Raw genomic sequence first — 27,156 nt, 5'->3', positions numbered from 1 at the left:
ATTATATAACGTATGGCCAGGCTAGACTTGTTACAGCATATCATTTATTGGAAACTGGAGTTTTATCATAAGGTGCTGTATTTACATTTCTTGTTTGTTGATAAAATGTGTTACCGGCTTTACAGTTCAGCCCTGTAAAGCTTTAGCAGAAAAATCCCATACTTAAATACACTTTTATTTGTTGTGTTATTATAGTTTTAGTTTGTTGTAAGTTTAGCATTATAATTAATTTTGTTAATTTACCTTAATTTTTCAAATTAATTGAAGATTAACTTTTTTTGTAGATGGTTATTCTATTACAGTATGTAGTTCGATATTAGACCATTATTTATATAATGTTAAATAAGCATTTTAAATTGTCAATACCCAGAGCAAGCTGCTCTTTAAATGATAGGCAATGGAGAAAAAATGTAGCCTGTAGTTGACATCTGCACAGCACAGTCTTTTCAGTTGCCCTAATTTATTTAAAAATAAATTACAATTGAAACAAAAAAACGGACTTAACGTCCAAGACTGTTAACAAAAATTTGCAACACCACGCTAAAGGTTTAAATGAAATAGTATAACAAAGGAAATACAAAGGCTTTGGTATGGTTTTGTACAATCAACAATGGTTAATTCTGATATGTATTTGTGAACAACTTGAAAAACACTTAAATTGAAAACTCTTGCAAGCACTTTTAATCGGTATAAGGAATGGTCTATATGCACAAGGATGTTTGGACTGTGAACATTTTGTACACTCTATCTAGGAACAATGAGATGACCTGCTTTCCAAGAGAAATAAAAGAACTCATGATGCATGAAAATGTGTATAAAACATCTATACAGTATCCTCATCAAATATAAATGAAATTAACTTTATTATAGAAATCATTCTGGGAGATTTCTAGGGAAGACAAAAACATACATTTCGACATAAAACAAATTGGATTATATCGAAGATATCATCTACCTTTCATCTACCAAACGTCTCTCTTCTTTTCTTTATTCCATTTTTTTTTTTTACTTTTGGAACTTTAAACATCAACCTTTGGGGATTACCAAACAGGAAACTGGGGGAAGGTGAAGATTTATATTTTTTTTTTTCCGGCAACTGGCCCAAGGGAAGTTGATACAAAAAATGAGGAAAATTGGTCCAAGGATGGACAAAATCAAGGGACGATATATATATCTTGATAAAAACCTCTTTAAATTCGTGGCTTGATCATGGCTTCCAATAAAAAATAAAATAAAATAAAATAAAAAATAATGATCAACAGAGAGCAGATCCGGGCTACCCGCCTGCGTTGTTCTGTTCAATATCACATAACAGAGTCAGTTTACAAAGAGTACATCAAATGGATAAAAGTTTGGATATCAAAATGAAGGTTTGATCCAACTGATATAGATACCGCTTTCAGTGTGCAAATGTCTGTTGTGCAGTCTTTTCCAATATTATCGATACACAGCCGCTGTCCAGAGAAGTCTTTTTGATTTTTTTTTTTTTTTTAATATTTCCAAGTCAGTCCTGGATTTTTATAAAATACTGCTGAACATCCAACTGTTCTCCATAAAGTCATTGGTTAAATTAACACGGTTTTTACTGTAATCTTGGCCAGTACTGAGACATGTCAGGTTCATTCCCGGGTACTTGTACTGGGACTGACACTCCAGGGGAAATGAGACCTAGAAAAATGAATGGAAAAATAAGAGTATATTATTATATCATGCAGAGTTTATCTAGTTTATCACAATACACAACACATGCAACTTTGTGGTGTTAGGGTATTTGTAGGAACTGTTCTAATTCGGATGCAAGACTTTATTAAGCATGCATTGTTTTGTGGCTTTTCTTTTGCTCTGTTTTATTATATTAGATATATCTGATCTAAAACAAACTGCACATGTGCAGACACTGAGTTGTGTGTTATTGTGTAGCTATCCCGTTCGGCAGTGGCTGTGTTTGGGGGAGTGGCAGAGAGAGGGTGGAAAATAATGGAATGCCTACCTGTAGAGGTTGTACCAGAGGTGCCCATTGGCTGGCTGTTCATGTGTGTCTGCATGTGGGGAGGTGTGTATGTATCATAGCTCCGCCCATTTACAGATGGACTTGTGGGCAACATGCATGAGTAGGAGGAAGCCTGGCTGGGTACAGGGGGCTGGAAGAAGAAAGAAAAGCAAAATTACTGCTCAGTGCTATTTGTGATGTTTAAATACAATCACTGCACCTCCTGTATCCATCATCTGCCCAGTGGAAAAAAAAAAAAACTAACAGTGTGCGTGTGTGTTTCTGTGACACTGACCTACATATGCTATTGTTGATGTTGATGAGCAATGTGTAACCTCATGACACCGTCTGCTGCTTGGCTTCATCTCCCATGGTGCAAAAGCATTATGGGAGCTCAGAAAGATGTACAGTAATGCAGGGGTCTCTAATATTTCTAATACAGACTATAAGGATGCAGTGAATATTAACAGTCTAATTGGAAAAGGCTTTTAAAAAAGAAAGAGTGGTTTTCCTACACCCAGCTGCAATGTTACGCAGCATGATGCTAGGGTTGTTTCTTGACACAAGTGCAGTTTGTTTTCCTATAACTGTTCAGAAAGGTTTGCCTTATTGCCCTATATCTGTCTCTCTCTAAAATTCGAGAAATGAGAAGAGTTCAGTTAAATGTACCAGGATGCCATTACATTGGTTTTCAAGGGACAACTTGCACCTGTGTCAACAGACAACTTATGCCGATACAAGAGAAATTTGCAGATAGTGTATATAGTCTATAGATACATCTTATATCATTAAAATAAAAACTGCATGTAATTTTGAACATGGTAATCTTAGTAAAACACCTGCAGTTCACAATTAAATAATTAATGCGATATGTATCAAAATGCTTTATCAGTAAATCTGTTACCTGGCCTCTTAAAGTAAATAAGGCAGGATTCTTATGCAAAAACCCACTTCGTTAGGTGCTAGCACATAACCTATATTTGTAAAAACTGCACTTCCAGATGGCCCCTGGGAGCCCTGAACTTTGGTGCATGAGCACCATGTAATGCAAGCTGAAGTTTAGGGATACTTGCTCAGCAGTCCAATGAGGACTGGTTCAGAAACACCCATATTGCACTGAGGGGTTGTATGCTGCAATTTTAAAGTGGCTAATTGTGCCTATGTTGTTCATGGACTACTGTTCTAATGAAAAGTTTACTTTAAGTAGGCACTTCTTAGGGCTCATTCACACTTAGTGTTTGCTCAACTTCCCTGAATGCCTTTTCTTCTGGCAGGAAAAAAGCTGCTTAAAGTGATTGTAAACTCTTGTTTTTTTTCTCTAAAAATAACAAACATGTTATACTTACCTGCTCTGTTGCAGTGGATTTGCACAAAGCAGTCCAGATCCTCCTCTTCTCAGGTCCCTTTTCGGTGCTCCTGGCCCCTCCCTCCTGTGGAGTGCTCCCACAGCTTGCTATGGGGGCACCCAAGCCGAGTCACAGCTTCCTGTGTCCATTCAGACACAGAGCCCCAGCACCGCCCCCTCTCTCTCCTGATTGGCTAGCTGACTTTGATTGACAGCCAATGGCGCTGCTGCTGTGTCTCTGGCCAATCAGGAGGGAGAGTCTTGGAGGGCCAAGACATTCGTGGACATCGCTGGACAGAGATGGGGCTCAGGTAAGTATTAGGGGGGCTGCTGCACACAGAAGGCTTTTTATCTTATCTTATGCATAGAATGCTTTACGATAAAAAAACCTTCTGACTTTACAACCACTTTAAAAAAAAAAAACATGCCTAAAGCTGTGTTTTGCACACACCTTTATTCGCCAGCACACCATGGATCATCGGATATCGCCTGAAGCTTTCATTGCAGAAAGATCACATCACAAAGGACCAAGTGCAATGTTTCAGGGCCACGCAGGACCCCTTCATCAGCCAAGTGTCATCACAAGCCTGACAAAGGGATCCTGCACGGCTCCAAAACATTGCACTTGGTCCTTTGTGATGTGATCTTTCTGCAATGAAAGCTTCGGACGATATCTGATGATCCATGGTGTGCTGGCGATTATATGTGCATTGTTTCATGATGAGCCCATATTCCAGAATGTAGTTGCTACAGCACCCACTACTGACAAGCCTATGTCCAGGAACGTGTGCGATGGGAATATGGACAATTATTATTATTATTAATAATTTATTCTGAATGAATGAGTTCTCAAGCACTAAATGTGTCTAGCGTTTAGGCGTGTTTAGGCGCATCAAGTGTTTTTTTTTGCCTAAAATCTCCTCTCCTGAACATATTGGTGATTTTTTTTTTTTTTTATTGCCTGCAATTGTTTCTCTTCTAACACAACTGTAAACGCCTATGTGTATACGATTACAGGCAACAAAAAACATCAAACCCCTGCAAAAGTGGTGACCCCTTAAAAAAGAAAATAAAGTCTTTTCATTTTTTTAAAAATATACAAGTAAAAAAAGATCAGTTTGATGAAGCCTTACTAATATGTTAATGTTTTGAAACCTTATTTCTGTCTATATCTTGTCATTATGTATGTGTATGGAGGTGCCATATGTACTCACTACATATTCAGGCTGTAATCTACTACTATAGTTGAGAATCTTCACTCAATAAATTGTGTGAATATTCACTTCAATGATCTAATAAGGTAAAAAGCAAATTCCAGTTTACCTATTTAATCTTCTCATGATTGGGTATTCAGATTGAACTGGAATTTGCATTTCGTATGATTGGATAATTGAAGTGAATATTCACACAATTTATTAAGTGAAGGTTCACAACTATTTTAGTAAATCCGTTTCTACAAGTCAGCTGATGCACTCCCCAAGTGGCTGATATCTCATCTCAACAGATGTGAAGCAGGCAGTACTGAGCCACTGGGAGCTCCCTCTAGTGGTTAATCTACAATTATTTTTATAATATATTTTTATAATTTAAAAAAAAAAATGAATGAGGAAGCTTGTCAAATTATAACACTATACATCCCCTTCAAGAGTAAATCTGTTTGTGTGATATCTGTATTTTTTTGTACTACACAAAGAAGACTAGATATTGATGATGTTTATAATGACTAGCTTACTTAGCTATATATCAACCTCCTATTATTCAGGTTATTTGGTGCTTTTTGGCTCACAGGGACTAAATGGGCCACTGACGAGTGAAACTAGGGTAAGACAGCAGTGGTAGCAGCTCAGGGGGTAGAGGAGGCACACTATCCGCACACTATCCCATAGAGAAAATCAGGGAAAAAAATCTGAAAAATTCATAAAAGCCTTGGAGGCCTTTGCATGGAGCTGACAAATAAACCTAATTCTTATATATTTATTCTGTTTTTCCCAGAGTTTCTGTTGTCCATTAAATGTAAATTTATTAGTGCAGACGATGGGGTGAAAACAGGGCGTGGCCTCTTTCTTTATTTTGGGATGCCTTAATATAATAATTGCCCGATAAAAAAAAAAATCCTAGTGAAATTTTCAGAACAATAGGACTTTTTGAAAAAAAAGTTGTTATTCTTAAGAAGTACTTATTAAAGTGGAACTAAACCCTCCTATGCTTTACCATTACGAAGATTGCCATCTTAGCCTTTGTTTGATCTGCAGTTGCCATGCTGCTGAACAAGTGATCAGTTATGACACCAGTCATTTGATGACTTGAGATTTCGGTTGAGACCACAAGCAACTGTGATAGTTATCCACAGCATGCCTTGAATGTAACTGTCTTGGCAAGCAGTTAATACGGAACTAAACCCTTCTCTCCATTACAGCCAAGGAAGCTGCCCTCTTATACTCTGTTTGATCTGCAGGCGCCATGGTGCTGCACAGGAGATCAGTTTTGACACCAGCCATTGGATGACATCACAGTTTGGTTGAGAGCTAACATAAGCACACTAGTAAGTGTGACAGTTATCATGCAAACATTGCCTTGAATATATACCTGTTTTGGGAAACCATTAGCTTGGTGGGTTTAGTTCCACTTTAAATTGATAGATTTATTTCTAACCTTAGTGCAGGAACCCACATCAACCAATCAGAAGTCTACTGAAGTAAGACGAGCGCATGATGGATTTCAAATGGCTGCCATGGATTATTGCAGTTTCAAAATGATACTTAAAAATTTAAACTCTTTATTGAATAAGGTTTATATGTACAACAACTGGAGATAAAGGAATCTAGGGGCTAATTCATTAAACTAACTTTGTATGTCTGTGCCAATAGTTCTTTGTGGTAAGAAAGATATATCATTCTCCCTATAGAAACAAATCGTCTTTCGACTACCAAGGCTTATTCAAACTTGCAGTCATGCATTATGCTCTGCAACGGGGTGGTAAGATGCGCTGTTACAAAACAACACACTATTTATCACTTTATTTATTTATTTTTTATCTTTATTGAAATGCCACAAAAAGACATTTCATTACATTTTATGAACTGAAGCATGTTGAGATGAGGTGTAGTGCATCCTAACGTGCTGGGCTTCCTAAAAATGAAACATCCTTTTTTTTAAGTACACACCAGTGCAATACATTGGTATAAACTGAAACAATAGTACATAAGGCAAATGGCCTTATCTATACACTGGGACTGCATTTGGCGGGGCTACTTAATGCAGCCCAACGCATATGATGTTAATGGGCTTACATTTCTTCGGTCCATGGTTCGAAAATGAACCATGGTTTCTTTTTAGCACATTGTTCATTATCAAGCTTCCTTGTTATCCCTACTGAGATTCGGCTGACATTTCTGGACAGAACTAAAGTAAAACAAATTTTCTTATTGGTTACCTTTTTTTTCTCAGTATTTAGCTAATATTATAGCATATAATAAAGAGATATAATAAGCCAGCAGACGAGCAGTGCAAGTCCACAAGTGAAGTATCAGTTTTGGGGGGATTTGGCTGTTGGGGGAGGTGGTGGACAGAGCAGAATAAATATGAGAGGCACACAGTTATTTTCATGAACTGTAATCAGTCATAATAGCACAGAGCGGAAGAAATGATAAATACCGGTCTGGCGATGACTCACTCAGGACATTTTTAGTGCCATTTATTTTTGTCACGGCAGTGACAGCCATGTTTCTTGTGTGTGAGCATCACAAATGAGGCTTATTTAAGACTATATGGATTGATTTGCTAAAGGCAAATAAGCTGTTTCCTTTGCAAATGATGTTACACTTTGCATGGGAATTTTTCCCAGAGCTTAGTGAATGAGGGGAAACTGGCTTCCATCATCCAACAATGTTCAAGCAAAAGCCTTCTTTGTTTCTTGCACTTTATTGGCTATTCTTTGCAACATCAAATTTCACTACATTCACTAAGCTCTGGTGAAGTTACCCTTGCAATGTGCAACATCCCATGTGAACAGCCTATTTGCCTTTAGTAAATCAACCACATGGGGGGAAATTGACCAAAACTGGTGCACACAGAATCTGGTGCAGTTGTGCGTAATAAGCAATCAACTTCTAGATTTTATTGTCAAAGCGTAATTGAACAAGCTGAAGTTAGAAGCTGATTGGTTACTATGCACAACTGCAACAGATGCTGTCTACACACATTTTAGTAAATCCCCCTATGGTGTCTCTTTGGCTGGCCATAGATGGATCCATTTTCTTCAGTCAGTCAGTGGGTTTATCGGAAAAAAAAAAACTGAACAGCTTCCCCCATCCACACAAGCGAGGTGGATTCTTAGAATCCTCCCACTGTGCTGTAGTAATCTGACAGCAGGGACTCCTCCACTTTCTCAATACACGATCAGCAGCTGCAGCCGGTTGGCTACAGTCGCTGATGGAATTAAACATTTCCAACATCCTGTTCAACAAAAGTCAAACATTAGATCAATTTCTGTTGAGTGGGAATGGCCATAGACAGGTCAAAATTTGGCCAGTCCCTGCTGAACCAGCCACATTTCAATGTATCTATGAACAGCTTTAGTGTGCTGTAGGTCATGGCAACCAATCAGAAAATGTTGAATGAATTTGGCCTGGTTAATATGCAGCCATACTATACAAAATAGTGCTGTCTGGTCAGGGAACATGAATTAACATAACAGCGCCCAATTATTCCTTTCAGCCAGTTTTCACATGTAGACCAATTATCCAGATCATCAACATATAATGGGCCTTGCTCATTAACAAAGCAAGAAAACTGAAGATATATGGGATAGTTTTGTAGGAAAGTTCTACTTTGCTACACATAACAGGCTTCCTGGTAAGCCATCCATGGGACATTGTTGGCTTCGGCTGACCACGAGAAGAGGGATCCGCCAGGCCTTCTGGCTAGGTGGACCATGTCATACCCTATGTCAGTGCTGGTGAACCTTGGCACCCCAGATGTTTTGGAACTACATTTCCCATGATGCTCAACTAAACTGCTAAGTGCATGAGCATCATGGGAAATGTAGTTCCAAAACATCTGGGGTGCCAAGGTTCGCTATCACCACCCTTTGTCCTTGTCAGGAGCCTTGTGCCTCGGGGATCAGGGAGAGAGCCACCCATTCGGGAGGTGGACAAAGCAGGCCCTTAAGCTTTTTAGTGTGTATTCACATGCGTGTTTTTTGTACACTTAATGGTTTTTGTCTTTCATTTTCAGCACTACCGTGGAATAAAAGAAAAAAAATCCATGGGACATTGGCTCATGGGATAGCCTCTACCCAGCCTAACATGGCTACTGACTAAGAACTATAGATTGTCATTTGTAACACTAATAATATGGGTACAGTGTGAACTACATCAAGCCTTGTTAAAGTATTTAAACTTGTCTATCAGTATTCATATTTTAAATCTAATGGGGTGATTGTGTATACCATTTTCACGAAGGGCAACTCTCCTATCACACACCCTCTAAATAAATGAATATGTGAAAAAAATCTGTTTTTAAGAATTTTGTTACTTGTGTTGTTACTAACTGTATATTAATCTATCATGTGTGTTCTTCAAACAATATCAATTCAAGTTTTTAGCACATAAAAAAAAATTAATTACATGAAAACTATGACAAAATCTGTTTCCTTTTACCATTAGTCACACATCATCTGCATATATCTATATCATATACATTTTTAAAAAGGACTATCTGATATGACCATGGAGTGTTAGTAATAACTACTTTTTTTATACTGCACTGTTAACACATATGTATATGCATAGATTCATCAACAGGAAAGCACATGGCAATACTCACTTGCATAGGGAGGTTATTTCCCATGGTAAAACTAGGCATTGGTGGCAACGCACTGTATGTGTTTGTAAGTGCTGTGTCTGTTCTTCCCAACATAGAACTCGATGTGAATGAGGACACTGGATAAGAGAAAAAAAAAAGTCAAATTATTATATGGACCCATCAAATGATCTATTTACCTGTTTACTGACCACCTTCACATTTCTGTCAATTTATATATATATTTTAATATATCCAGCATTTTAAATAGTATTTATTAGCTATCTTGTTCCTGTGCACATTAATGGGCTTTTGAAATATCCACCAAATGGGAAAAGTTATAGTTTAGCTAAATGCCATATGAGTGTTCCTCAATGCCTTTAGGATGAGCACTCAACAGTAGACAATCTTTGTCCAGTTATTATCCATAATGAACGCTATACATTTCTCATTGGGCACTTGGATATTTAAAACATGCCTATACTATTTAGTCCTACTCCAAACCCCCAACCAAAATACAGATAACAAACAGAAATTACAGTGGTTAGAGAGGTGCCTTACCCTACCTCCTCCATTGCTGGAAGTGGGACCTTCCTGAGCACTGCCATCTAGACTAATGATATCAAGCTACCTGAATGGGAACCGAGTGCCTCCCCTACCTGCTCTGCTTCCAGCCAACCTATGTCTAGGACATCCTAAATTTTGGGTTATGCTTTTCCAGGAGCAAAAGAAGAGTCGGTGGAGAAAGTGTCGGTGGAGGAAGGACCAATAAGGGAGGGGGTTATCACATATAGTGATTTTTGTACATTAAAGGATATATGGTCTGTAAAGGCTGGTGCACATAGCATGAAGCAAAACATCTAATGAAAACTATTTACAAAACCCATTATTTCACTTTTCTGTCTTACAGTTCTACCTGTACTGGAAAGTTGGCATTATACCCCATTCTTCATGCTTACCTGGGGTGGTGGGTTGTGGAATTGGTTGATAGACACTAGTGCTGAAACTACTGCTGATAGGGATGTGACTGGGTGTGTTGCTGGCTTGCCTCCTCTGATTCCGCAACTTTTCTTCTCTTCTCCATTTTGCTCGCCGATTTGAAAACCATACCTAAAAAGTAGAGAAGGTCAAAAAGGTTGACCAACTTTCAACACAGCTAGTGCAAACTGCAACATAACACTGCTTTATGTCTATGGTCTGTATTTTAGAATTGCTAGTTAATAAGTTGCATTATGCCAAGGAAGAGCAACCTATTTTTCGGTATATATCACACATTTCACGGGAATCACATGTTTGAGATACAAGAGCAATGGTACTCTAGTACACTAAGGACCTACATTTGCTGTAATTTAACAGTCCTTATATGATTCAAACTCCCTGTAAAATGACAAGCCCAAACTAGATTTTGATGGCCAATGGGAGAGCTCTTGGGCTCTTACCGTATACCTTAAACTGATAACAGCCTAAGGCCAAATCCCCCCCCCCCAAAGAACGAAAAAATACAAAAGCCACTAAACATAAAGCAGTAATTGATTTAAACTGTATCTGACCCCAATAACAAAAATGTAATATTTTACAGCTTACCAGTACTTAGATGTGGTGGCTGCATTCGTTTTTTTTATTATTCAGACATTGTTTTCTTTTATTTTCACTTGATGATCCTGCCAATAACACACTTTCTGTCTTAAGGTGACAGTGCTCACTGTACTGTATCTACGGAGAGCAGCATTGTCACCCTGGGAGAGGAAGTGTGTTAGGACTGTTAAGACTATGGAACACCTTCCCCCTAACATCATCTCTATAACATAGTGGGGAGAAGTTCTGTACTCCTTATCAGGGGAAGTCTTATAAAACTGCTGAGATTTCAGTACAGCACAGACAGAGTATACAAGGCATTCGGAAGCTCACTGGAGCTCTAGTAGGATCAACAGGTATTTTCTTAACACTTCTCCAAAAGGCTGCAACAAAACACCTAATTGGCATATTTAAAGTGAAACTTCACTCTCCCAATCAACATGGGTTATTATTTTTATTTTTTTAAATATGGAACACCATGCTAATCTTTTTTGTATCATCCCAATTTTAGAATAGGTCTTGCCGAAGCAAGGACATTGGTTATTTTTTTTTTAATCCTCTTGCTGCTAGCATTAGTAAATAGATAGGAAAGTATATCATATTTACTTGTTTTAAACTTTTTTTTACATTTCTGTAGTTACATCCTGGTTTCTTGCATAGGCAAATGATGCCACACATTCCAGGAGTCTGCAGCAGAGGAGAGGGGGCTTTCTCAGCTAAGCACACCCTCCTGCATGCATGCCTAAGCTAAGAGCAGATGGATTCCAGAAAGTAAATGCTACATGAGTGATTTGCCCTTACTCAGGATGGCCACAGCCAGAAATGCTAGGGGGTTGTTTTTTAAAGTGATTTCTCAGCAAAATAAAGCATGGATGGATGGATGGGGGAGTTTGCTTTGACTATTAAAACGATCTTAAATAGCATTTTTGGTTTGTGGTGCTCAGATGCAGTGAAGAACAGCTTTAAAACACCAAAATCGAGCAATAAGAGAAATTCGTTTTTAGAGTTTACATACTTTAAGCATTTGAAATATTATTCACTCGGGCAAATGCTTAATAATCAACCCTGTCCATGCAATGCCCTAATCTCCATGTGGAGAACGTCTCATGAGTTCTACCGAGATTCCATGTTACAGAATGGAGATAAATTTGTCAGTGGAGTGGAAGGACTTTCATCCTCTACAAACACATGATGAAGTCTATAAATAAAGCTGTGCTTTTCTAGGGTCTTCCTCTCCCATCGAGATGACTGTTGTGCTTGAAAATAAGTGGTGCATGCGTTAAACCGGGGGTCAAACATTTGATTTAATTACATAGTAACCGTTACCTGTATTCTAGCTTCTGGCAAGTCTATTTTGGCAGCTAATCTTTCTCTGGCAAACACATCAGGATAATGGGTTCGCTCGAATTCTGCAAGCACAAAAAATAGGTTGGTTAAGAAGACTATACAGTTTTCATTATAAAAGATGTTAAACATATCCAATTAGAGGCTCGGCTGTTGTGACCTCTGTTCATATCTTTTTCTAAACTGAAAGTGTTCTGATGAGTGGGTAGGAAAGACAAACTCTGCTTGTGTGGCCTTGCAGAAGGAAGAGTTGGCCTAACCGCCTATGTAAAGCAGATATAAATCCTAAGTGGAAGACATTTTGTTTCAAAATACTTGTTTTCACTTTTTTTCATCTTTAATTGCATCACGTTGGGGGATTTACTAAAACTGGAGCACTCTGAATCTGGTGCAGCTGTGCATGGTAGCCAATCAGCTTCTAAATTCAGCTTTTTCAAATATACTTTGACAATAAAACCTGGAAGCTGATTGGTTTCTACGTAGTGCTGCACCAGATTTTGCATACTCCAGTTTTAGGACCCCCCCATTGCTTCTGATCTCCTGCAGCTACTTCCTATCTACATGTGCTCCAGCCATGGCTGCATATCATTTCATGTTGGTGACAAAAGCAGACCATGCCTGCGTAACGTGTTGGAATAGCCACTTGGAGTCTCTATCAGAAGCCTGTGTGCCAAGGTGACAACACAGGAGCACAATTGGGAAATGGGGACAGGTCATTGTCACATTATAACAGTGAAAGACAGTTTATTTGTTTTTTGTTTCTCCAGCAGCTACTTCCTATCTACATGTGCTCCAGCCATGGCTGCATATCATTTCATATTGGTGACAAAAGCAGACCATGCCTGCACAACGTGGCCACTTGGAGTCTCTGTCAGAAGCCCATGTGCCAAGGTGACAACACAGGAGCACAATCGGGAAACAGGAACAGGCCATTGTCACATTATAATAGTGAAAGACATTGTGTTTCAAAACACTTGTTTTCACATTTTTTTATCTTTTATTACATCACATAGGGGGAGATTTACTAAAACTGGTGCACTCAGAATCTGGTGCAGCTGTTCATGGTTGCCAATTAGTCTCTAATTTCAGCTTTTTCAATTACGTTTTGAAATATGGAAGCTGATTGGTTTCTTTGCAGAGCTGCACCAGATTTTGCTCGCTCCAGTTTTAGGACCCCCCTCCCCATTGCTATGATCTCCTGCAGCTACTTCCTATCCGCATGTGCTCCAGCCATGGCTGCATATCATTTCGCAGGGCACATTTCCTGTTGGTGACAAAAGCAGGCCATGCCTGCTTAACATGTTGGAATAGCCACTTGGAGTCTCCATCAGAAGCCCATGGGGTTAATTTACTAAAACTGGAGAGTGCAAAATCAGGTGCGATGTGCATGGTAGCCAATTAGCTTCTAACTTCAGCTTGTTCAATTAGATTTGACAAAAAACTTCAAAAACTTGATTGGTTTCAATGCAGAGCTGCACCAGATTTTGTACTCTCCAGTTTTAGTACATCAACCCCCATGCGTCAGGATGACAACAGAGGAGCACAATCGGGAAACAGGGACAGGTCATTGTCAACCTTTAACAGGAAGCGTCTAAACAAGCAAAATCATCTGATAATATTTTAATGACAACTGTAGATTTAAAGAGAACCTGACTTCGTAAATTACATTAACAATTTAATGATTATATGAGATTTTAGTGATTGGGTTTACAATAATCTTTAAGCAAATGTATTTATCACTTTCAACGCTCTTACTTGATTGGTCGCTACCCATAGATTGCAGTAAGCAATACCTTTTTCTAGTGCTTCTATTTGTTCTTGGGTGAACGATGTTCTGTTTCTTTGTAGTTTTCTTTTTAACTGGAGCCTCATTTGTGCCTCATCTGAATCTTCTCCATTAGAACTGATGGAGTTTGTGTTTTCTCCCCCACCTTCTTGCTGCGGACAGCCATCTACATAAACAAAAATTTGGTATTAGACCAACCTTATCATTGGCAAAATATGAAATGCTCAACACAGATATTGGCCACAAAAATAAAGCAAAGTTCCTTTATCGAGCTCTTTTGTTTCTATAGATAGATATAATTTTCTTCCTGGGAATATATAAATGAAACCTTAATGACCAATTAAATCCATCAACAGTAAACTTTTCAGACAATTTTCAAATATCCAAAATGTTTACACAAAAGTTGAAGCTAGTAGACCCTAAACAAGTTGCATTTTTAAAAATTAAACAACACTTTTGTTGTAATTGGTAAAGTAGATAACATTTCTCTTGAGATTATCTGTTGTCAGCAATTGCAATCAATTAAATGTTGATAGGTTTGCGGAAAATGTGATTAAGAACTCAAGCCAAGCTTGTAATCTCCTAAAAGAAATATTTATCTAGATTTTCGATTTGAATTCCCTACAGTCAATTTCATGTTTAAAGGTTCTGAATTTAGAAGTGAGCGCATTGTTCTACAATTTTATTCAACCATTGTATGAGTGTGCAATTCCCTGACACCTATTACAGCGAACAGTTGTAATTATATCATCAGCAAGAACAGCCTGTAATTGCAGAAAATGGAATTTTATATTTAGATAAAGGGACTGTCCATTCTTTGTAATATGGCGTGCAAGGAAAAAGTATGATTTCTTAAAAAAAAAAAAATAATAATAAATTAGCATATCATTTTAGAAGATAATGTAGTGACTTTAGTAACACACATATGTAACTTCAGCATCTTTATAATGAGCATATAACATTATTGTACCTCTTAAATTAGTTTATTGTCACACCTGTACTTATTTGAATTAATGAGTTTGAGGGTATCAAATGCAGAATATTTTGCCATGGCAAAAGATACAGCATTGGCTAGATCTCCAAATTTGCATATATTCACAGTGGTTTCATCATGCTTATCCCAATGACTTTACTATTTGCCTCTCTGTGAGCTATTTAGAAAGGTTCGTTATGGCTAGATTATCAATTTTTTTAGTTTTTATTTTTTTTTTTTAATCGAAAAAGCTCTAGTTCACCATTTTGTTTGCTTGGGATCTTTTTTTTAATTTCACAGTTTTTTAACATTTTTTTTATTTACCATATTAATAAAGCTACAACTATGACTTGAAAAACATTCTACTGGATTAGTATAACATAATAACAGCATTTATAATGCAAGCCCCTCCCTTTTTTTCTAAACATAAATTTAACAATGTTGTGCCAAGTTGCCCTTTTGCGTCCAAAAATTTTGTATTTCTATTCTCAACTTTTTAAAGCTACTTTACCATTTTTAAACTATGACAGCCTATAGATCACTGAATTCCAAATAGCAAGAGGGTGCAATTAGAAAATTGACCCACTTAGAAGTTTCGTAACCTGATTTAGTTTGCAAATTCTTTATAAAAAAGGCCATGAGTCTTCCAAAAAGATTTCAAAACAAAATATTTTCTTTTTTCTTTTACTGGTTGCACATATTATTTCTGTTGCCTCTGTTTCCTGGGCTGTGGAAAATGTTCAACCTGCGGGAAAACTTTCCCAGGCAGGGCAACACAATTATCCTAAGAAATTACATACTTATAATTCTGCCCATAGATTATATGTTTTAGTTTCATGCATGGATTAATGACAAGCAATTATAAGTGTTTGAGTGTGATAGAAATCTGTATCACAGACCTCAGAAATTTCCACAATACTGGGAAATCTTGGCAACTCAAGTATATCACATGTTTAAAAAAATATCAGTTGTCTCAGTCTAAAGGCTGAAGTCATCAACATCACCAGGAAACCTTTTGCAGAGTTAACAGTGTTCAGGTCACTTTTTTTGTTTTTTTTTTACCCTAATAGATCTACCAGAGTATGTGTAGATTTTAATGGAAAAAGATGCTTGGATATCTTTTTAAGAGACATTGCAGGATCTGGAATCACGATGCCAAGGATTGCTGACTTTTCGCTCAGAGCAGCCCAAAAACTGCTGAGCTCCTTATTTGAAAGAGCCTGCACCTTCTGTAATTAAATATTGTGGGAATTAAGATCAGAGCAATATCCGGGCACAATGGTGGTGCCTTAAAAGGGTTAATAGAATTGTGACAGAATCTGGTGGCGTCTTTTCAAACACGTTGAAATGTTTTAAAACCCCAACATTCTCTTCCATTTAAATCATCAGATTCAACTACAGTTCGGACCATATGGACGTTTGTAGACCTATTGAGATGACCACCAACACTTGAATAGGAGGGGGGCTGCCTTTCAGCAGTGCACAATGGCGGTAGAGTAAGAGAAACTATTAAACACTCGGGCCAGGGGGATTGGCAAACTTCCGTGGGTAGAATTTTCAGGACACAATCAGGATGCAGAACAAAGGGATTCTCTTGAATTTCGCAGTCATCCACATTGTATCACAAGGGGTCCAGTCAACAGACTGTTCAGGCAAGTATGTTAACCTTTACGCTCAAGCATCATTAATCACTGTCCTTGGGGCTGTGCTACTCAAAGCTATATAGGACTTTTTTTTTCTTTCTTAAACTTCTATAGGACCAAAAGAGAAAAAAAATACCTAAATGAGTCAATGGGATAAGTCCATACACTGCAGCTATTTACTCAGCGGCAGAAAAGAAAAAAAAAAGTACTTAGTGGAGCTTAGCTAAGCTCCAGCTCACATGTTAACACACAAGTGTCCTTCTATTTACTCATCAAATCTGCTCTGTGGCTTCTGAAGTGTTCTGATACTAATTTATTGAGTGTGTTTGCTGCTGTTTATGTATCACATGCATTTTTCCAGCACATTGGAGAATCTCTGTGATCTGTCAGCAGACATTCCCTTTTCTCCATAGGAAATACAATGTTCCCTTCGGAGTGCAGGCACCAGGACAAAGAGTCAACAGAAAGTAAAAGTTGCCGTGTATCTTGGCTAGGTATGACAATAAGTTCACGCCTCGATACCCATCAGGCTTAGTGAGTGATCTGTGCCTGTATACTAATACTAAGAACTATCAATGTCTTATATCCTTATCCAACCAGTATGTCTATCATGTTTTTTAATCAGTGATAAGTGCCACTTGTCTTATAGAAATGGAAAAGTCACTGGAAGTCATAGTGGGACTATAAGTCCCAGCATATCCTTACGATTAGCCACCAGATCAAACTGCAAATCTTGGTAGGGCATGCTCTGATTTGTAGACCTGTAACACCTGGCAAGCTGTTATGGCACACCATTAAAATGAAAAAAATGTTTACTATCCAAGGAGCTGCATACATGGTTCTCCTTGTGCAAATTATTTTGAGGTTCATCAATAAAAAAAAAATTACAGGGCCAAAATATGAACACTAGGCAGATATAAATAATTCCCCAAATAATCATTAATACATCATTAAATATATATTTTTAAACACAATCAGTGTAAGTACCTAAATCTGACCTGGCATCAGCCTCTTGTATGCCCTGTACAGCAGGGCTGGAGTGTTACAGGAAGAAGCAGTACAAGGAGCCAATTATATCATGTGCTGTCAGAAAGCATGCTGAGAAAACAGAGTGATGGAGAGATGAGCTCATGACTGTAGTGCTTCTCTTTTCACTTGGTCATAGGCTGGGGTGCAGGTCCAGGAAGACCTGGTCTCACAGGAAGTGGGTTGAATAATACTGGCTGAGGATGTTTAGCAGCAGAAAATGCACTGCAGGGGAAATCTCTGTGTTGACGCTGAATATTGCAGTAAAAGTTGGTGTAGTTATTTTATCTTTTAATTGGCTCTTCATTTTTATATTGTTATTTTTGGCTAGAGCTTCGCTTTAAAGTCTATTTAAAGTCAAACTTTTTGTTCATTTTATTAAAAGTAGGGTATGGTACGAATGTCTGTGAGGGTTTTTTTTTGCCATCTGTATCTCATTAGTGAGATTTCCCTTCCTGTATTGTATACACAACAAGAAATAAGAGAAAATCACTCCAAAGTCAAGGAAATCCCCTGTCAGACAGCTGTCATCAGAGCAAATATCCCCAATGGAAGATTTCCCTTCTATACCTTTTCTGGCGACAACTTAAAATGTGGGATTTTTCCCTCACTTTTTGTGCATGTGACAGTGGTCATCAAGACAAATAAAGAGCGTGAATTTCCCTAACAAGGACACAGGAAGCAGTAAGACCAGACAGAGATTTTAATCACTTCCCCATCTAAAGCTAAAAAAAAAAAAGTTTTGGTACATCTTAAATTAATGAAGCAAAGTAAGGTCAGTGCTGTACAGCAGGGGTCTCCAAACTTTCAAAACAAAGGGCCAGTTTATGGTACTTCAGATTTTAGGAGGGCTGGACTATGAGCAGTGGGAGTAGAAAATGTCTTGGTGTCAGTGGGAATAAACAGTTCCCCATCTTTGGTATTGGTGGGAGGAATAGTGCCTCATTCTTGGTGCCACTGGAAGGAATAGTGCCCCATTGTTGGTGGCTTTGGAAGGAATAGTGCCCCATTGTTGGTGTCACTGGGAGAAATAGTGCTTCATTGTTGATGTTAGTGGCAGGAATTATACTTCAGTGTTGGTGTACAGCTTTCGTTAACGGCTAATCAGTGTTTCCTTGATGACTCTTGAAAGTCTGCGATTAGCTATTGTAGTTATTTAATTATTAAAGAAAGAAAGCTACCTTTACTGGACTTAAGTGGTCTTAGTATTAAGATGAATGGTGGAAGATCCACCCAATGAATGTGCTGACACGCCCGATATGGGCCCTATTTTTGGGGGAATCAGAAGGATCTGCTGAGTAAAAAAATCATCTCACCTGATTGATTAATTAATTGTTCCCAGAGATCGGCTGGTTAGGAGATGTCACCCCATGTAACTACAAACATGTGATCGTTCCTAGATTGCCTGATGATTGTTTTTGAGCACATTGTTTTTTATACACTTTACATGACTCCTACTTTGTACGTAAGCAATTTTTAAAGTACCCATAGCAACCAGTCAGCGATCATCCTTTATTGTTCGGACTCCTCTTCCCATCATCATCATCATTGCACAGTCAACAATCACTTAATACAGAACCTAATACAAGTGGAATTAAACTCCATCCATTACAGACAGAAGGAGTCAATATCAGATACTGCAGGCTTACAGAACATATGTCATATACCTTAAATGTGACATTTTATAGTTGTTTATTGTAGGCTTTTAGAACATATGTACTTTATCTTAAATGTGGCATTTTCTTAGTTGTTTATTGTCTTTGATTTAAGGGAACCATGTCAGGTTGAAGACTGTATCTCAAAAGATTCTTGGTGGTCTCTTGAATCCACTATACTATAAAAATCCCCTTTTCTCTTATTACTTTCCATCATAGCACTTATTAATGTAGTACCAATCATTTTATCAATGTTAATTTAGGAGAACCTGTCATGATGGTAGTAACCTCTCAAGACTCACATTCAGTGCTGGAAACCTCCCTTGCCCAGTCCTGAAAGCTGTGTTAGTCAAGATCTGGCATGTTATCACTGTGCATGATGCTTCATAGGTCTGCCCTGGAACTAGCCTCCACAATTCAAACAATGTCACCTCCAGCCATGGATGTCAGTGGGGTTTATTTGCTAAAAAAAATTGAGGTTGTTAAATTACCAACGTCAATTTTAGTAAATAATGTGAACATGTGTATACCCAATACCCAATCATGTGCAAATGTACATTTTTTTTGCTAAGTGAACGGTCTCTACTCCTTTAGTGAATCAACCTCTAAGTGTCAGATGACACTATATGCAAGCTTCCTTTAAGGACCTTCTTATAAATCAAGCCAGCACCAGACCCATATGTTTCCTTCTTGGGTTAGGAGTGCACGAATCATGATGACATCGTCAACAACCATTCGAATAAATAAGTGCTACCATTTTATTAAATCCTTTAAGAACCTGCTCTTCCCACGCTACCTTTTGAGAATCCCTTTTGCATAGTGAAAATCCCCTCTCACATTAAGGGGCCAACAGAGGACTTCGGGGGTGGGCCAAACTTAACTCTAAAAGTTGAAACAGCTTATGTCTCTAAAGACATGCTGGTAGGTTAAGGCGAAAGAAAACCAATACATAAAACAGTTTCATTTACGGCACGTGCCGGAAATGTTACACTCCTATTGGTTCTCAACCAAACTGTCAAACCATCCAATGGCTGGTGTCATAACTAATCACATGTGCAGCATCATGGCAGTTGTAGATTAAACAGAGGCAAAGATGGCTGCTTCCTTGACTGAAAACAATAGGGGGGTTTACTTACACTTTTATTGGCTCTTGTCTAAACTGGCTTTAGTATGTGTATGAATGTGAGTTAGGGACCTTAGATTGTAAGCTCCTTCAGGGCAGGGACTGATATGAATGTACAATATATGTGTAAAGAGCTGCATAAGTTGATGGCGCTATATAAGTATCTGTAATAAATAGATAAAATAAATGTACAGCTACCTTTATCTGTGCATATCTGAATGTTCTGATTATCTTAAAAGTATTTTTTAAGTAAAGGCAGCATGTATTTTTTTTTTCTATCTTATTCTTAGCTTAAAGTGCCCAGATTTGTGACAGATTAATAAAATCTAAATTTATAGGCAGTCAGTATATATATATTTGCACTATCAGTTTCATTAAGATGATTGGGTATATTTTGCCCTGTTAGTACAAATTGGTTCAGCCAGCTCTATAGCATCCCCAGATCTTATTTTAAAATATGGGCATATAGGATAGTTGCTTATAGCATTGTATACTGTATGGGTTTGTATTCATTGCTGCTACATAAGGATTCCAGTATCTCAGTATGCTTACGTCTTTTGTGCTGGCTCTCCCCAAAAAAAAAAAAAAAATCAGCTTTAAACGATCTTTTGAGAGGCCTTAACCGGGGTTAAAAACGTTAGCCGTGTATAATTTTAAATCCAGAGAATAGAAATTGCCCCCTCCTTCCTTCTCTGGCTGCGCTCTGGGAATGTGTAAAGAAGGAGCCGGCTTACCCAGTGGCTCACACCTAGCAGCTCCCTCTGCTTCTTTCAGCTTCAAATACCTCGAGTGCGCTGCTTTCTGATATTGAGTTACATATAATAAAAAAACTGACACTCAATTAAGATATCTTCTTTAAGGTCTATTTAGAAAGCCCTAAAAAGGAGCCAGTGAATAGGCCTGCTCCACCTTACAGGACCTAATCCATAAAGAAGGGAGAGTGAATGTGTGTCCCATTATCCTACAGCTAGACCATCTGACGCGGTGTATGGGATTTGTTTCTTGGAAGAGAGAAGGGGGGAAATAGGGGGCTCTGGGAAATTAGAATCATTCCTGAGTTTCTTAGTGTCTTAATCAGTGAGGCGGAAAACCAGCAAAATAAGATAGCAAAAACCGATCCAGGCACCTTTCAGCTCCAGAGCTGGGATCAAAACATAGGAGCATCTGTTGAAAAGAGAAAATGTCTAAATCCTATAGAGAGCTTTAGACTTATGAGCAAAAAAAAGAGAGAGGGAGAAAAGTGTCTCAGTGATCCTTAAAACCACTAAATCGCTGGAGAATTTTCTCCAGGACTGAGATGTCGCTCCCTTTTTTTTGTTCTGTCAAGCCTTCTGTGTGTCTATTATTTCATTCACCGTTTCATGGTGTTGCTAATATTGGGAACATATTTGTAGCCCTCTGAGACCTCACCCTGCCTTATGCTTTCTGGGTAATGGGCTCTTATGAAACAGCAACCTCCCCGAGCAAGGAAAGCACATTAGGAAGAAGAGAGAGAGACAGGGAAAGAGGGGAAGTGTAAAGGAGCATGGTTGTTCTAAGAGAGATACAACTTCTAATTAATGCTACTTCTAAAATGCCTTGTGTTCAAGAGATGAGTTCTTTACATCACTGGCACTTAGTTTTATGTGACTGGGAATGCGCAAGTGAGCCATAATTTTGAAGGATACATTGACCATGGTACTGTGTATGTGCAAGTGCGAGCCAAAATCGAAAAGGATTCTAGGTCAGTCATTGTACTAGGAACTAAGGTTCCTTCAAAGGATGCTAGGAGTTCCTTCAGTGGTGGCTGGCTGACCTCCCATTTGATGGTACCTGTATAATTCCATGGCCAACACCATTTGGCAGAGTTATGACACCAATGGTCTTTTCGAGCTGTCTTTAAGGGTGCCATTCTGACCACCACTGTAATGGTTCCATTCTTCCTAGTTACCACCAATGTAAGAGGAGTTTTTCTCACTGGCCTTCAATAAATTGGTTTTAGTAGAGGTTCGCTTGTACCTTCAAATTATTTTATAGGTTTCTCTGAGGTAATAAAAGGTTGAGAATGGCTGCTCTAGGTATAGTTGTGTGTGTGTGCTGTATAGAAATGGGCTGCCTAAAGCCTCATGCACACTGACGTCAAGATGGAACTTTCAGATACATAAAGGGAACAGATTTGACTGGATCAGAACCATCTACATGAGAAAAGTTTACCTTAGATTACCATAATTTAACTTCTCGCCCATTTGGCCTGGATTTTGCAAAGATTAACTTAGCTGGATGCATGTAAACGCAAGAGACCTTTATGTGTCTCCATCAGCATTGAGTTTGGCTGCGAAACAAAGGAAATTAGGTTTTCCGTCCCTTTTGATCTGGGAAGTTGTTATTTGTCATAGCTAAAGGAAATGCTTGCGCACTGTTAGCATCCAGGTGCGGTGAGCTTTTGCATCTGCAATGGCCAGTTACCGGTGATGCCTCCTATGGGGCTATTATAGCCACTGTGCAGGAGTAGCCAGAGCTGTATGTATATTTGGGGTGCTCAGGTGTTTCTTAATGTGTCTATAGGCAAATGCATTCAAAAACCTGTACACAGCCAGCTTTTTTTTTTACAGATCTTCTGGGAAAAGACATTGCCAGAAGATACATGTCCCAATAACCACAAACTTGACGTTAGTGTGCATGAAGCCTAAATGCAACATGATAATATGTTGTGTTAACGCAATGCATAGAGGATAATTTACTAAAATAACGGAGAATCTTCACAAAAAGTTTATTTTGCGCATGATTTGGTATTCAAAGAAAACAAGAATTCCTTTTTTTACATAATTGGATATTTAGAGTGAATATTCACTCAATTTATTGTGTGAATTCTCGACTATTTTAGTAAATTGATCCAAAAGTTTGAATGGGCCCTTTCAGTTCTTAAAGGTTAAAATAGCATGTTGCTTATTCTTGCGTTGGGACTACGTTGGACTACACTGCCTGATGCTGCTGGTGTAGCATGTTGGGATTTATAGTGCCCCCACAGCTAAAAAGAGATTGTCTGATTATATATGTATATATACCATATATATATATATATATATATATACTGGGACATATGGCACCTCTGTTAGTAGACTGAACTGACGCTTGTTCAAGACTAAAAGCTTTAAAAAGCAGTTAATGAGTTTTAGAAACAAAAATTGTGTATAGATAAATAGAACTAAAGATATTTAAGAAGTAAATGTACATAACGCATATCTGTTTATCTATATATCTATCTCCCTGTCTATCTTAACTCATTAACTGCTTTAAATTTTATACTCTTAAACAAGCGTCAGTTCAGTCTACTAACAGAGGCGCCATATGTTCCAGTATATATATATATATATATATATATATATATATATATATAAAAAATCAGACAACCTCTTTTTAGCTGTGGGGCTACACTATAAATCCCAGCATGCTATTTCAACCTTTAAGAACTCAAAGGACTTGTCCACACCAGCAGCGTCGGGCAGTGTAGTCCAACGTAGTCCCAACGCAAGCATAAGGCAATTAGCCTTATGTCCTGTGTCTTCAGCTCACACCAACACCCCGCATTGGGATGCACTGAAAAAATAGGATATGTTGCAATTTTTGTACTGTGTGTTTTGAGGCACTGTAATGAATTGCAACACACTGCAGCACATAGAATTACACAGTAAATAAACAAAAGAAAAAACAAAAGAAAAAAAAAACAAAAAAAAATACTAAAAACACAATAGTGCACACTGTTTGGTTTGTGCTATCTACCTACAATTTGTAGCTGTGTGGATTCTGTTCAGACAACCTCTGTCTACCTCCAGGGGCATTGCTCTTTCATGCTATTTCGACATTTTATACCAAAATTTCTCACTTTTTCAATTTTATATATCTCCCTGTTATTTTTTTTATCATTCATTTTTTTATGTATGTATGTATTCATCTGATCCCTGATTTTGGCTTTGTGGCTCACCAGAATGCTTGTTTTACTCTCCACTATTATACTGCCTTAAACTATTTTATTATTACTCTGATTTTACTTTGATTTTCATGTATGACTACAGCTAAATTAGACAAACAGTACTGTAGGAATGATGTTAAGTAATCTGTTTGTAGAATGTAACTGGGAATTTCCCAATCTGTAATAACCTTCTTCCTTGATAACCTATGGCTAGCCGGGATGATAATATTCATCATGCTCTGGGCATGCTCTTTACCTCCAGATGCACATGAACAATAATGTGGTCCTAGCCTACTGTGGCAGTAGAAGTGGAGTGCATTTCTGTAAACAAGGCTTTAAAGTTGATCCAATGACCTGGAGCCATCTTTTTTTGTTAGAGGACAGGGAGGTGTCGCTCTCTTTAGCTCAAGGGTCCTTCTGTGGCTGACAACCAGTATAAGGATCATCGGTGATCAGAGCCCCACTTTCCCATCTTAGACCCCCTTCTTATATTGTCTTTCTAATTGGCAAGCAGGACCATATCGTGTCCAAGGGTCTCCTGTGAAACATTTCCACAGCTTGCCCCTCCAACTAGACGCTTATTCATGTCTCCTTAATGAGAAACAAAACGATCTCTAATGAGCAATTACATAGCGACAGGACTGTTCCCATAACAAATTCTTCTGTGTGACAGAAACATCCATTGTGGAGAACATTGGGCAGACACTTCTAGACTGCACACAAAAAGCAGGTTGTGTCCCTGCACCTAGTCTGAATGAATGAGGGATCATCAGGGGTTGGGGAGAGTAGGAGCCGTATATAGGAGATTCTGGAAATTAATTAAACTCTCCTTCCATTGTCATCTATACACCATATGGATACTTTAATATAAGTGATTCCTGGCATTGGGGAAGACCCTGCCCCCTTCTCCCCAGCAGCATGCCTACAAAAATAAACATGTATATAGAAAAGTGCAGTAACCCATGTCAACCAATCAGAAATGTCTTTAACTGTTCTGACTGCTTCAAGAAAACAACGTGCAATCGGATTGGTTGATATGGGATACTGGGCTTTGCACTGATTCATTAAACATCGCCTTGTATAGGAAGATATCTGCATTAAGCCATTTCAAAGTACAGTTCATCCTTGCTGATCTCACTAAAGCCCCATTCACACATTAGGACTTAATAACCCCAAATTTAAAGGTGATTTACTAAAGGCAAAATACTCAATTAAAAAAAAGCAGAAGTGGTATAAAAAAAAAAAAAAATCCCAGTTTCCCATTGGATATGGGATATATTACAAAATTAGGCAACATCTACATTTTATAAAATAGGACTCACAAGATGTTCTCTACTTTCCCAAATACAGGCAGGAAAAGGTACATAAGCGCTGCAGATGACCTATAACTTACTGCTGTGCAGAAGCCTTACCATATGGCCATAAGGACTTCTCTATCCACCAACCTTCTGGCACAAGCTGGGTAGGGCAGCAGTGGCAGCTGTCCAAGGTACAGAGGAGATATTGGGTTGTGTTATCACATTGATTTTAAAAAAGGAACAATGAAAATGCAGTGAAGTGTACAAATGGTGGATTAAAATTAATAATATTATATTTTTTTATTATTAATTGATAATATTTTTACCAGAGCTGACATTGCTTTGAGAAAATCAGACCACAAAGAAGGCACAAGCTTGCCAATAAATCTGTACACTTGTATAATGGAATGGGATTAGTGAGAATATGAAGGATGCCACATGCTCGGGAATGTGTTTGGATCTTTGGACTAGAGGGATGGGATAAATTAGAATGTCTATTGTTTTAAATATGTAATGTTGGGTGTTGTATGTTTTTTTTTATTTATTTATTTTTTTTTTTGTATTGTGATTTTTTGTTCTATGTATAAGCATTTGTTGGAAAAACATTTTTTCAATAAATAAAATATTGATTCAAAAATGGCATGGGTTTGTCTGAAGAGAATTGGGTTGGGCGTTACTGTAAAGGTAATTCCCTAGTGGCACCTCTAGTCTTAGAGTTTGTTGTGACCACTGTGCCACAGGCGCTATTATGTATATGATATGCCCCAGTGGCATAAATGTCAGTGGTTGCCCCATGCTCTGTTGTGCCAATGCTCTGCTATATTGGTGCCCCTGGTACAAATATGATTAAAAAAAAAAACACACACAGCCATAGAAGCCCTACACAGCTTCTCTCAATCCTCAACAGCCCTGCAAAATCCATGCCACACATTAACCTATCAATGCTGTGCCCAATGGCACTACTTTAGGGATTTACCACATTTATAGGGTAAATCAAAGTCCAAATCACAGACAAAACATGGCTAAGTAAAGGTTTTAAAACACAAATTAAACACATATACATTAGGTTCAATTTGACTGTTAAACACAGGCTGGCAAGTCTGGAGGACAAGGTAACCACTTTACTAATTCATCCACCTATTTATTGAATACCAACTTCATAATATTGTGCCACATATGCCAACTAGGGGAAAACTCTGCCTGAAATAAGCCATGTGCCATGTGGGGGATACCCTACTGACCCTACAACCACTGCCAGATCCACCAAAGGGCAGAGGGAGAACACAATTTAAAAGACTGTGGGGGATCTCTGCCATTATATAATGCCCAGTGTGCCAGCCTTTCAAATACAAATAGAAAACAAGAGCAAGGGATAAATGGCATGCAGTATTATACATATCCAAAAAAGAGCATAACATGATCTACCTATGTGGAGTGCAACAACACATATCCATCTATATGGAGCAATATATACAGCAATATCTGCCTGCCCATACACCTATCTCTCGCTCTCTCGCTCTCTCTCTCTCTCTCTCTCTCTCTCTCTCTCTCTATATATATATATATATATATACACAGTCTATGGGAAGCAGCACTTGTACCTTATAGGTCAGTAATGTGTCTCCTGTCTATAGAAGTACAGACCAG

General features: G+C 38.2%; 1 protein-coding gene across 9 annotated transcripts in view; it reads right to left on the bottom strand.

Annotated features, from left to right (window-relative positions):
- Positions 1-440: 440 nt before the first annotated feature.
- PAX6 (paired box 6) overlaps positions 441-27,156 on the bottom strand; it is a 41,752-nt gene continuing 15,036 nt past the window's right edge. For 6 of the 9 annotated variants that reach the window (XM_073604496.1, XM_073604498.1, XM_073604497.1 and 3 more), the window contains 6 exons: positions 13,850-14,008; positions 12,039-12,121; positions 10,097-10,247; positions 9,162-9,277; positions 1,991-2,141; positions 441-1,668 (listed from right to left, as the gene is read on the bottom strand). In XM_073604496.1, the coding sequence (XP_073460597.1) occupies positions 1,583-1,668; positions 1,991-2,141; positions 9,162-9,277; positions 10,097-10,247; positions 12,039-12,121; positions 13,850-14,008 (746 nt within the window). In that variant the 3' untranslated portion in view covers positions 441-1,582. The remainder of the gene's footprint in view (positions 1,669-1,990; positions 2,142-9,161; positions 9,278-10,096; positions 10,248-12,038; positions 12,122-13,849; positions 14,009-27,156) is intronic. The other 3 variants (XM_073604500.1, XM_073604502.1, XM_073604503.1) reach the window with 1 other exon arrangement.

The sequence above is a fragment of the Aquarana catesbeiana genome, linkage group LG11 (genome assembly GCF_042186555.1).
Source record: "Aquarana catesbeiana isolate 2022-GZ linkage group LG11, ASM4218655v1, whole genome shotgun sequence".
NCBI classification, from domain to species: Eukaryota; Metazoa; Chordata; class Amphibia; order Anura; family Ranidae; genus Aquarana; species Aquarana catesbeiana.
The sequence above is the reverse complement of the archived record's forward strand: the minus strand, read 5'-3'. Positions and strand labels throughout refer to the sequence as shown.